Consider the following 13819-nt stretch of genomic DNA (forward strand, 5'->3'; position numbering starts at 1 on the left):
AAATACAAACGTAAAATTAAAAAAAAATATTCTTTCACTAGAAATGTATGTACGCGTAAAGGAAACAACTTTTAAAAAATACAGTAAGTATTATAGCTAAGTTTATCTGTGACAGTTTCACTTGATTAACTTTTTTGTTTTCTTATAAAATTATTTACATAATAAACAAAAATCAGTTTTGTTCCTCAGATCGAACGTTTCTAGTATCCGTTTGTCAAGCGATTTTAATGCCTATTACCTTCAATATTAGGTATACTAAGAATATTCACATGTTTGGCTTGTAGCTTCCTCTTAACGAATGAATTTATATGTTTCCTGATCAACTTTTAGTAAAATACGAATATATTGAACACATGTCCATAAAAATCCTAATATTTTTGCATTCCGTCATTATATATTATCAAGTCATGAACACGTATTAAATTAAATATTCATTATTATTATATTTATTGTGTAGCACAAAATATAACCGATTTTTGGAAGCCACAAAAAGATCATATAATCTTTGCGGGAGTCCCACAAGACTATGCTTTCCTGATGTAATTTCATCCTCAGCATGGGGTTAGTTCTAAAACGGCCGCTACACTACTCGCTTCGGCGCTTCGACGAAGTCCTCGACGAAGTTAGCCGAAGTCCGAAGTGCGTGCCCACACACTCGTGCAACTTCGCGAGTAGCTCAGTCTCTCGGAGTCCGTGCACTAGGCAACATGGACGTTCAAGTGGCAAATAAAGGATGAAAGTAGATTAAATGCTGTTGAAATGAGATCCCTGAGGCGTATAATAATAATAATTGGATAATTTGTAAAGCGCCGTTTTTGTGAAAAATCACCTCAAGGGCGTATGTGTGGTAAAACCATGTTTGATCGTGTGAGGAATGTGGAGATCCGCAAAGAGTGCAAGGCTGATGTAAGCGTAATGAGTAAGATTAAGTAAGGGACGCTTAGATGGTTTGGGCATGTAGAGCGAATGAGCGAAGATAGGAGTGTGACGGCCGGCATAGTCCAGTGGTAACGCATTGGACTGCCATTCCGAAGGTCGCGGGTTCGAACCCGGCGTGCGCAAATAAATTTTATTTGATTAATTTGTGTTATTTCACAATTAATTAATTTTTTTTTTATTTTTTTTTTTTTTTATTTAGTTACTATATATTACATTTTTTTAAACATTTTTATAAGAATTATATATATTTATATGATTAATTGATATAGATTTTTATAGTCCTCCTCACTAGGAGATCCTGTGCTGAGGGGGACTAGGTTTTGAATAATTTTTCAGCGACTTCTATGGTTCGACTTCATGTTTTGGGTAAGGGTTTCCAGAAACTTCTACGACGATGTTTTAAATATGCTAGTAAGTTCTTTTTCCGGTAATTCCTTAAGCCAAGATTTAATGTTCTTAATGCAGTTGTTTTTTGTTTTGATTTGTTTGATACTAAGTGGGAGTTTGTTATATACCTTTACTGCTAAAAATTCAGAGCTTCTTTGTCCAAAGGTAGAGTTACACTTTGGTATAGTTAGTATCTCTGTTTGTTTGGCTCTGGTATTATGAGTATGTGAGGTGTTTTCCTGAGAATTATTTTTGAGGTGTTGTACCAAAATGTTTTTGGCATAGATTTTCTGTATGCTTGGAACGTCAAATTGTTTAAAAATTTCTGTTGTTGATGTCCTTATGGGAACCTTTAGTATGGTCTTTATGATGCAATTCTGAGTTACCTTCAGCTGTTTTATATGTTTTGATACTGCTGAGCCCCATCCTATTATTCCATATTCCAATTTGGAGTGGCATAAAGCATAGTAAACTCTCTTTAAATCCCTAGCTGACAAAATGTTCCGTAATTTTTTGAAGAAGTAGATGAGTTTAGTTAACTTTTTTGAAGTACGATCAATGTGTGAATCCCAGTGTAGTTTATCGTCAATTTCAATACCAAGATATTTTATGCTTTTGGTTTGAGTTATAATCGAGCAGGAACATTGAGGAAATTTTTTTTGACATTCATGTAGTTTGAGTATATGCTCATTCATTGGTTGTCCTCTTTTGTTTTTGGAGAAAATTAAATATTTGGTTTTATTCACATTTAATGTAAGGGAGTTTGCTTTAAGCCAGTTTTGAAGAACAGTTAGGCCATGTTCAGCCTCCTTATATGTGCTTGTCCAATCTTGTTCATGGAATAAAATTACAGTGTCATCTGCAAAGCTCATTATGTTTCCTTTGATGGGAAGATTCATAAGGTCATTTATGTAAATTAGAAATAGTATAGGTCCTAATACGCTTCCCTGGGGGACACCGTACTTAATTGGTAGAGTTTTGCTCCTTCTTTTACCAATTTGTACAAATTGTTCTCTTCCCGTTAAGTAACTTCTAAGTAGGTTTAGGGTTGTTTCGGTTATTCCATTTTTTTTTAGTTTTAAATACAGTATTTCGTGGTCAATGGTATCGAAAGCTTTTTGAAGATCAATGAAAACTGCTAGGCATTTTTTGCCTTCATCCAATTTTCTAATAATTGTATTTGTTACATTAGCTATAGCGTCACCAGTACTCAGGTTTTCCCTAAAACCATACTGCGTAGATGATAATATTTTATTAGAATCCAAAAATGTAAGCATTTGTTTTTTTATAACTTTTTCTAATATTTTTGATAGTGTAGTTAAAATACTAATTGGTCGATAGTTTGATACATCATTTTTGGGACCGTTTTTATATATTGGAATGATCGTAGCAATTTTAAGACAAGCAGGAAAAATACCATTTGATATTGACAGATTTATAAGATACGTCAGTGGGTGGATTAACTCATTTTGTAGATATTTAATTGATTTGCTTGATATCAGTTCATTTCCCGATGAAGTATTTATATTTAGGGAGGCTATAATATTTCTTATTTCATCACTTGTTATCTTGACAATATTGAGGCTGTTTTCTTGATTTACATCGTCAATCCTCACTGTATTTTCGATAGTACTAATTGAATTTTGTTTAATTTTATTTGCTAAGTTTGAGCCTATATTGCAAAAATAGTTGTTTATAAAGTCAAGAAGTTTGTCCGGGTGTTCTGTGAAAGATGTGGGAATCTCATCAATGTTTAATTCCTTAATGCTATTGTCATTATGTGAGGCTTTAGCATTAGTTATTTCATTTATGATCTGCCAGAGTTTACGTGAATCATTATTACATTCATCAATCTTGTTTTTATAGAATGTTTCTTTAGCATAACGTATTACATTTTTACATGTATTACGATATCTTTTGTAGAATCGAAGTGTTAGGATATCATAAGGGTTGTTTTTGACTTTTTTGTGCAGTTCATCTCTTTTTCTGATTGAGTTTATAATATTCTGACTAATCCAAGGTTTAATGTGTAAATTTTTATGAGATAACTTTTTTTCTATGGTTTTGGTGTTTGATAGGATAATGTTCTGTAAAACTTCTATAAAATAACTCCAAGCAGTATCAGTATCATCTTTTTCCAGAAGGCTTGTCCAGTCATTCACTGTTAACTCGCATTTGACGTTTTCCCAATTTGTTTCAGATTTCGTTAGGAGTGATTTCTTTTTTTGGTTTACATATGTATTTTTTTTTGTAATTGATAGAATTATTGTATAATGGTCTGTCAGTGTGGTAGTACAAATAATGGCTTGAGTTTTTCTATTAGTTTTACAAAAGATATGATCAATGCAAGTTTTGCTTTCATTATATACACGTGTTGGTTCATCAATTAGGCTTTTATATCCATGGTATGCTAGTGTTTGCATATAATCAAATTTTTTTGGATGGCCATTTTCAAGAATATCAATATTTATATCACCGATGATAAATACATCTTTAGTTCTTTTTAGTAGACTTAGTTGATTAGATAAGGAGTTGAGGAATGGTTCTAGATTTTGTGTAGAAGGAGATCTATAAATTGCGAGTATTGTTGTGTCATTACCGATTGATATACTTAGACAGTTTGCATTATTGATACAGATCTCTCTGACATCAGCTTCTATATCTTCTTTAATATATACGATGACACCATCATTTTTTGTGTTGTTCATTATTGTAGAGTAAGGGACATAATTCCCAATTTGTAGGGGGTAGTATTTATCAGTTAGCCAACATTCAGTAAGAATAATAATATCCCATTTTAAATTTAAGCTTTTCATCAATATTTGTAGTTCATCAAAGTTTTTATTGATACTTCTAATATTCTGGTGCATTATGTTAAAATTATTGTTTATGGATGATATGTTTGGTATGTTTGTTGTTAGTGCGTTATTCATTTTCTCAATTTAAATTATTAAGTGGATTAAGTAATGTTGTTCATATTATTCACTAAATTATTTTCACCATATCATCAAGGTGCTTAATGTAGATAATTTTATCATCTTGTTTTTTGCGTATCATAACTTTACCCTGTTTGTACCATACATATTGGTAATTTTTTTCTTTTGATAATTGTTTTGTTTTCCATAGGATTTCTTTATGATACGGGCTTAATTCTTCCCCGATGAAGATTCGAGATGTCGCCAGATCCTTGATTTCATTATAATTTATTTCCTTTTTCTTATCAAGGAGGGAATCTCTTTTTCTTTTATCGGAAAAGGTCACAAGAAGTTTAGGAGGGGCTTCATTTCGTCTGTCTGAGACTCTCGTGACGTCAGTTATATCAGTGTGTAAGAGGTGGATTCCTGCTGCGGCAGCAACTTTTTTAACAATTTCCACAGGTTGTTCGCGGTTTTGTTGTGGAATTCCTGCTATTTCCAAACTATTAGATTTTGATAACGTTTCCAAATCAGAAAGTCGGATTTCAAGTTTTTTAATAATCATATTTTTTTCCATTTGGTCTTTTTTTATATTTTCAAAATCTGTTTGAATCGCTCGATTTAATTTATTTGAGACCTCAATTTTTTTTAACATCTCATCGTATTGAGCACTGATAAAATCAATACTTTTTGTAGTTTCTGTAGTTTGTAAATCAATTTTTGTAAATATATCTTTTTTCAGGGTTTCAAATTTTTTATCAATGTATTCAATAATCTTATCCATGTTCAATTTATCTTCCGAAATTATTGGGGTTTTGCTACGTGTGCTAGACATCACTATTTTAGTAAGTTCACAAATGCCCCTCTTTAATTATGCTTGATGAAAAATTGATGGTGGCAATCACTATTTAATATTTGTTTTATTGCATAGACAAAGTCACTCAACTTGACATTTAATATTTTTTTACTTTAATTAGTTTTTGCGCAAAAATCACTCACACTTTGAAATCTTAACTAAAACTTTTGATCCCACAAAACGTAGAAGGTTTAAACTTTAATTTAAATCTATTTATTGTGGCTTTAAACAACTCCTATTAATTTTTCGGCTAGTTTATAAGGGACGCGGAAATTTCAGATCTTAGCACTACAGTTAACCATAGACGACATTAATTAAAATAATATATAGTATATTTGCGGCACGTTCCAGAGTGGAAGATACTACCAGTATCGCCCTGGTGTAAGACCACCATTCAGAATTGAAACGTTGCCCCAAATGGCTTTAGCCGTGTTTAGTGACTAGATCTGAATAGCCAGGTACTTCCCCACCTTCCTCTTTCCCTTCCCCACTTACCTTCAGCCTCACAACATCCCCCAATTGGGGATGCCATAGTCTCACTGGCTCCAGACGGGAGCAGTTGGGACTCTTGTGAGGTATTCACTATAAAAAAAATATAAAAAAGGAGGATATATGATGCAAATGTGAATGGTAGCAGAAGTCGGGGACGCCCGAGGAAGACATGGCACGATCAAGTGAATCAGATACTCGAGTCGGGCCATGTCAAGAGTCAGAATAATAGAAGAGTATGTATGAGACGATGTATGAATGTGAATGAGGCAAGGAGTGTGTGCCAAGACCGAGTTGTTTGGCGGTCCGTCCTCTCTGCCTACCCCTGCGGGGAAACGGCGTGATGGTTAGTTAGTTATCTTTATAGTCCCTTTCAATTGGGTCCCAAATAACCGCCTCGGATTGGAGTGTTTCTAGAAACAAAAAAATTAGGTCCTGTGACCACAGTGTAGAAGCCATATTTTATTACGTATAGTCACTATGACTCTGCGCACGCACAACCACCAAACACGACGTCTCGAAGCGAACTGAAGTGAACCGAGTAGTGTGGGCAGACACTTCGTGTTCGAACTTCGAGTCCTTTGACTCGGGCGCATTTACCGACAACAATCGGAAGTCGGGCCAAGCGAAGCGAAGATGCCCGAAGCGAAGCGAAGTTCGTGCCCACACTATCGTATTAGGTCAACTTCGATCAACTTCGCGAGTAGTGTAGCTGGGCTTTAAACGTGTTCACATTACGTAACTTTTAATTAATATTATGTATTTCATGGTGCAAAAGAGTTCTCAACTTTCCGAAATCATTGGCCCAATATTTTAATTCGAAACAGTATTGATTCCTTAAGTGCCCATTATAACATTGATTGCATAACCACCAACCCGCAAAAACAATAATTTAATGACTCCGCTTTACAATACGTCCCAGCAATAATACTTCTGTTGGTAGGTACCTAATTGAGACTGACTGCGCCGAATGGTTGGTCGCTTATTCGTTACACAACCGCAAACTTGCGACCTCCAAACAGTCAGTCTTCCACTGATATCGAAGCGGTTTGCGTCTTCGCTAAAACCCCAACGGTAGTCGGTTGTTATATTTTTAGACCTAGGCGTGATAAGAATTGATTACTGATCATAAACAAACATCTCAAATTTATTCAGTGTGTTGATAACGCTCGGTGTGTGACAGTGTTCGCTACGCCGCGAAAATGATTACTAGAACGGCTATTTTTCTGGTCCTCTTTTGCGCGTGTGTCAATTCGTTGAAAATTCTAGCGTTGTTTCCCTACACAGGGAAAAGCCATCACTATGTTATCGATCCCTTGGTAAACGCGTTGGCCGAAAAGGGTCACGATGTCACAGTAGTCAGCCACTTTCCGCCAAAAACTCAAAACGGAACGCGGAAAGACATCATCCTCACTTCGGAAGCCGGACATTCCGAAGATGTAATAGATTTAAGAGATTTTGAAGCAATTCCTAAACTCTTGGCCATGGTGCAAGTCGCAGTTGAAAGTGAGTTCCTGTATCAGTTCGGAAAGGAAATCTGTGAAGTTTTATTAACCAACGAAGAAGTTATAAAGCTTGTTAAAAGTGGACAGAAGTTTGATGTTGCCCTGATCGAGCAGTTCAATTCTGATTGCTTGTTGGGTATTGTATATAAACTGGGTATTCCATCAATTGGCATTACTTCTGATATTCTGATGCCCTGGCATCATGACAGACTAGGAGCCAGCTCTAACCCAGCGTTTGTTCCTTGCCACAATTTGGGTTATGGAACTAAACCAGATTTCTTTGAAGTGATTACTTCATGGGCTATCTGCTCCTGTATGAAGCTGGGGTACTATTTCAGATCCACACTTCCAACTCAAAAGATAATAGCTAAATATCTTGGAGATGATGTTCCATCGCTGGATACCCTCACCAAAAGCGTCAGCATGATTATGACAAATGCTTACTTCCCTCTTCATGGGGCGTTTGCTCAAGCACCAAACATCAAGGAAGTTGGCGGGCTTTATTTAAAGAACAATAAAACACTTCCTGACGTAAGTGATACACCAAATATACACATCTACATTTTTGTTATTTTCCTAAATTAGCTAATCTTATCTTAATTGACTATTGAGGCCATGAAGGACAGACTCTCAGTCACCTAGATTTTAACTATAACTTTCACTTTTAGGCAGTCAGTCCGTCGGCGTACCTATTCATTCTTAATAACAATACCTACATTTTGTTACAACTAGCTAAGTTTGTCTTTGTAGCTTGTACGCCGATTGCCGGCTCTTAAAAATATATGCTCATATTTGTGAATCGTAAATCATAGCACTGTTTTTTTGTAAGGTTATGGTTTCAAACGCTAATCTTACGTTTCACATTCACATTTTAAGTTCACATGAAGGAACATAAAGAGCAATGGTAACAACCTCATGTGAATATAAAAACATTTATCATTAACGCGGTTTTCCATTTTTCAACAAACGTGAGATTGAAACTTGAAGCTGTCATTACTTACTTCAAACACTTTCCCATTTAGTAGAAATCATGTTTATTGAATTCAAAAGCATACACTGACAAAAAATGAGATTTTGCGTCGTGATAATTTCACTGATTTTTCATACTACAATATCAGGATAAACCTTATTGTATTAAGCTTGCACTGTGTTTTTCATCAAGAGCTACAGTGCTTCGAAACAAAGATACTGCCGAAAAATGTCGACGAAAAGCCTTTTTTAGTTTTTTCAATGATCTCTAGCGAAACCGAATTATTGAACTAATGAAATATAAAACTAACAGACTCTTGAATATAAATAATCTACCATCTAGATTTCTAGATAGTTATTAGATCACAGATGTAAAGCATTTTTTTAAATGACATTAAAATGTTTATATTCTCTCTATTTTATAGTGTATAACGTATCTCGAACTACATAATAATTATAATTACCACACTTGCCTGTAATTAAAATATTATAATCACTGCCGGCGATTCATTCGTGTTTTTTGGAACGCGGCCATTATAAATAATAACGGTAAACGCACCATGGAGAGCAAACACTAATAGTTAAAATGTAAAGCGGCCGCTACACTACTCGCTTCGGCGCTTCGACGAAGTCCTCGACGAAGTTAGCCGAAGTTCGAAGTGCGTGCCCACACACTCGTGCAACTTCGCGAGTAACTCAGTCCAACCAGTCAGTGATTGGTTTATTTATGCCGTGACGCTTCGAGTCCTTTGACTCGGGCGCATTTACCGACAACAATCGGAAGTCGGGCGAAGCGAAGCGAAGTTGCCCGAAGCGAAGCGAAGTTCGTGCCCACACTATCGTATTCGGTCAACTTCGATCAACTTCGCGAGTAGTGTAGCTGGGCTATTATTTTTGTGCTTCACTTAACAACACGTATTACGTGCAGATGGTATATCAGCTATTGAGCCACTTGGATGGTGATAGATTTTTTTTAAATGTGAAACCGCACAAGAGTCCCAACTTCTCCCAACCGTCTGGAGCCAGTGAGACTATAGCATCCCCAGTCGGATTATATTGGGAAGCTGAAGGTAGTGGGGTGGGGAAGAAGATGGGGAAGAGGAAAGAGGAGAAATACCTAGCTATTCAGATCTGGTCACCGAACACGGCTAAAGCCGTTTTAAGCAACGTTCCAATTCTGAATGGTGGTCTTACACTAGGGCGACACTGAGAGTATCTTCCACTATGGAATGTGCTGTAACTGGCCTATATATTATTTTGTAATGAGTTGATTGTAAAATAACACTTACAACTGCGAATTAATTTTAATTTGGATTCGCGACCTCCAGCTTGCTAGTCGAGAGGCTTACCCCTCGACGACGTAGGTCGTCATTTTTTAATAGATTTTTTAAAAAAAATTTGCCGTATTTTAAAAACCACAGCATTTGTTTGAGAATTTACAAGTACATGGTAATATTATATCTTCAAAAATGTTGTTAAAAAAAGTTTTAACACTATATTTTTTTTAAATAAAAATAAAGCCCGCTTGACCTATATTGTAGACAAGGTGGATTATTTTTAGCTACATCATCTTTATAGATTAATATTCAATATAATATGAATTTAACTAAAAAAAAAATTAACACACTTATCCCTAGATTCCCACCCAACCCTTATACCCTTTACCATCCCAAAACTTTCTCTCTTTCCTTTCCTTAAAAAAATACCCTCCACACAGCACCCCCAAAGATGACATAGGCCCTGAGCAAAATTGATTTCCTCGGGACCTCCTGTTTGGGGTTAAGGCGATGCCATACGTAGTAATGCAAAATCATGTGTTTTTGGTTTGAAAATTTGGTCGCCTAGAAATGTTTCAGATGCTTTAATTAAATACTGCGAGTAGAATACATCTTGGCCTTTGAAATAATCGAGTATTTTTTAGATGAGTCTTTTTATAAGCCCAGAAAAAAATAATGTAAAGGCCTATGAAAACTGCTTTAAAGTTTAAAAAAAATCTCCTATTTACGAACCCATTTTCATTTATGATTTTATTGTATAATGTGGCAAATTAAGTTATTTATAAAATGGTCGAAAAAAAAAAATATTTATGCCTGAACATGCACAAAATAAAATAAAAGGCACTTTTTGGCAATGTTTTTTTCTTTCATAAATCAAAACAGCAGATGGTGTTAAGCGGGAATTTAAACCTTATCGCCATCTACGTAAGGGTTGTTATTGATAGCGGCTCAATTAAAAATATTACACGACGTTGTGCATCGCCTTAATATGAAAAAAGATTACTGATTGCGAATAGTAAGAAGGTACTGCCTATTAAAGTTAATCACGATAAAATATGTAATTTCTCCCCTGCTACACTTTTCCATCTGTTCCCAAAGTAGATCCGGCCATCATAACATTAAATCCTAATTGCTTTTTTGAAGTATCAAGGATGGTGATTGGAATGACGAGTCATATTTTTGCACCATTATTTCCTGATTCGCAGTCTTAGGCCAAGCCTCCTAGTGAACCTTGTGGTTAAATAAACATAAAAACTCTACCAAATCCATTCTAATTCACTTACGAAAAGCACTTCAGATCATTCAATGATGATTGTGTTTGGAACCATGGGATAAACTCTTAACTGGTTATTTGACTACAGCGATTGAAAATCTAAAAGCCAGAAAGAAGTAATTAAAACAATGAAAAACATTTTTTTAATCAGCATGTAGTTGCGCTTCCGTTTCTCGGTCAAGGTGGTCGAAGCTGGATTCTGACACAATGAAGTTGGCCTTGAATTGTTTTGGCACAATAAGTTAGTGGTTTTTCTATCTAGGTTTTACAATATATGATAATCTACGGATCTTAAGAAGCGGCCGATCATAAATTGCTTGTTAAATAATGATGAATTATTTTCAAATATAATTATTGTATAACTAGTTATTTTGAGACAAAGGTGTTTAACGTTTTTTTAGCGAAAATACTGCATCATACGAAAATGTGCAGTATTTAGTATATAAAAGGTGGGATTTTATAATGCAAAAATTATGTTTTAAAAAACCTCCGCATAAAAAAAAACATGAACACAGATTAAATCTGATTAAACTGGACTACAGACCATTTCCAATTTTATTGGAAGACGTATTCATGTCCTGATATTATAATATGATGACGAAATGCGAAATATTAGAATTTTCATTAACTAGTTCAGACGTCGTTTTTTGACGTCGCGATAACACATTCGTGTTTTCCTGAAAGTTTATCAGCAAACCTGTAAATTCATTCGTTAAAGACCTGCAATCCTGTTTTTAACCGTACTACAAATAATTCTAAGAGATTCTTAATAAATTAACAATATTTTATAAGTATATATTATTAATTTTCTCGGGTTGGGCTAGAAACCAAAGGGTATTAATTCAGAGGTGATATTGGTTTCCATTAAAATCAATATGGAAGGCATTTCTGGTGTTTATCTCTTCAGTGACTACATACGCACATTATTACTAAAAATAAAAGCCATAACTTTGAAAAACAATTTACAACAGTCCGTTATTTCAATCAATGAAACAAGAACGACAAGACACTATCGTAAATAATAATATTTTAGTTTTGATAGCCTTTTCTGATTGATCGTTCTTTTCGATTGCAATTTTTTGCACAGGTTAAAAAACTGATAAAAGTGTAGTAATTCGCCGCTCAGGCCATATTATCCGCACTATCATTCTGTAATATTGACGGATGGGCTGTACGATGCCTACACAATACTATACACGTATTTTTTCCAAGAAGTTTTTTTGGATGTAAACAGGTATTTTTTCTGTTGTCTTTCAACTGTTTGTACATTGAAAGCACTTACTTATTTGCAAGATAGCGTAGTTAGTTATCTTGATCGTAACAAGTGTGTTTATTGCTAGTAATAGCTTGTATTTTTTTAATATTTGAATGGAAAGAATCTACATATAGCTTTGATCATAACTATAATAAAATTTCATTTGTATAGCACAGTTTTTTTTATTATCTAACATCAAGATCACTTGAACATAAATATTTTTTTAAAGAAAAGATTTGTAAAATAGCTAATTAGATTTTAAATTTAGAACTACACAAATATTTTTTTCCAATCGATAATTATTTTATATTTATTTCATTTACACTAACCCCAAATACCCTGAAGAAAATAATTTCGCTAAAGGTAAAGGGTATGACGGTTGGGTGGGAATCTAGGGATTAGTGTGTTCAGTAGTGAATATATCCCTCCCAATGCGGCGCAATGCGATGGGTCCTCTCCCTCTCTCGATCTGGCACGCCGCATCCCGAAAAAACCTCAACCCGATGAACCCGGGCAGCCCTGCTGAATCACCAAACGTTGCGAACCACTTGGGGTAACCTATGGCAGAACTGTTAGTCACCCAATAAATGGTTTCCATCAATCTTTTGTAATTGTTAACTATAAATTAAAGATTGCCCACTGATTCGGCAAAATTATTTCGCTACATAAGTATTCCGTGCAGTGAGAAATACATATGGTAGTTAGTCCCAGAACTTCTGCACTGAAATAAATCTTGACTTCTAGTATATATGGAGAGCATTATAAAAAGTAACCCATTAATTAAAAGGTTATTTTTAAGGCCATTTTTTCTATCCGCAGCATTAATCTACAATATTTCTGAGCCATAAAAAATTCCAGAAAAAAAACTCTCGTGCAAGCAATCCATCGTATGAACATAATTTAAAAATACGCACCATCAAAACGTCTATATTTAGTCCGAAGGTTTCTCTGTATTTTGTCACGTAATTCCAATCAGTATTGAAGCGAAACTTTACCGGAAAACCTATCCTCAATTTTCTCAGAATTCTTTTCCGCCAAAACTAAAGCCATGCCTGTAAGACCATTTAACCTTTGCACTGTGGGCCATCTTATTTTGTGGTTATTTGTTTTATTATATAAAGCTCATAAAGAAAATGTTAAAGGATATTCCAACGACCCAGGGGCGTGTATACTGTACTGTACATGGCGCCACCAATAGGTTAGCCGCAGTTTAGTCGTGCGCTACAAATCTTTATGGTTTTTGTTATTTTTAGTGGGTACTGATCAATTTAATAACAGTTCAACTGGGGTATTTTAATTCCGAGACATATATAATTAATGATTCTGAATTTTTATTATGGGATATTAATATTTAATAAAACAATTTTTTGGTGAATGTTTTAAAGTTTGGTTTATTAGTTATAACAGTCAGTCGCCCGGATAGCGAAAGATATCTTATTCTAGTCCCGGTGGTGCCACCTGTACTTTTTCCGGGTGTTTTTTTTCATACTTTTTAGTCCTAAAATTTTAGAAAATTGACGAAAATATCACAGAACGCCACTGCCACAAACGAATTTCGTTGGAATTATATGAAAGGATCTTCAAACGCACGGGTTTTCTTGAATCGTCATAATTTTTTTGGTATTCAAAACCACATTCGCACAATACCCTTTTTTTCAACTCAAGTTCTCTGAATATCTATAGAAATGATTAACACTACTCATAATAAAGACATTACGAGATAAAAGTTTTAATTTTACAATAATTTGGTAATAATTCTCCAACGTTTGACCTTTGCTGAACCCAAAATGATAGCACATCGATTAATTCAAAGTTTTTTCCTTACCAAGTTCTTCCCAGGAACAAATTTAATTAAAACACTGCATGTCGCTGATTTTTTTTTTCAATATAGCTTTAAACTAGTAGTTGGTTACTTTCCTCAAGTAAAAACGATACAGACTTGATTTAAATATTG

At 34.7% G+C, this 13819-nt stretch overlaps 1 protein-coding gene across 1 annotated transcript in view; it reads left to right on the forward strand.

Annotated features, from left to right (window-relative positions):
• Nucleotides 1-6632: 6632 nt before the first annotated feature.
• Nucleotides 6633-13819, forward strand: part of LOC149415391 (UDP-glucosyltransferase 2-like) — a 28113-nt gene continuing 20926 nt past the window's right edge. Inside the window, exon 1 of the mRNA XM_089642323.1 lies at nt 6633-7622. Coding sequence (XP_089498449.1) covers nt 6789-7622 — 834 coding nt within the window. The 5' untranslated portion in view covers nt 6633-6788. The remainder of the gene's footprint in view (nt 7623-13819) is intronic.

Source organism: Hesperophylax consimilis, chromosome 18 (genome assembly GCF_061612785.1).
Source record: "Hesperophylax consimilis isolate HC1 chromosome 18, BYU_Hcon_1.0, whole genome shotgun sequence".
Classification (NCBI taxonomy): Eukaryota; Metazoa; Arthropoda; class Insecta; order Trichoptera; family Limnephilidae; genus Hesperophylax; species Hesperophylax consimilis.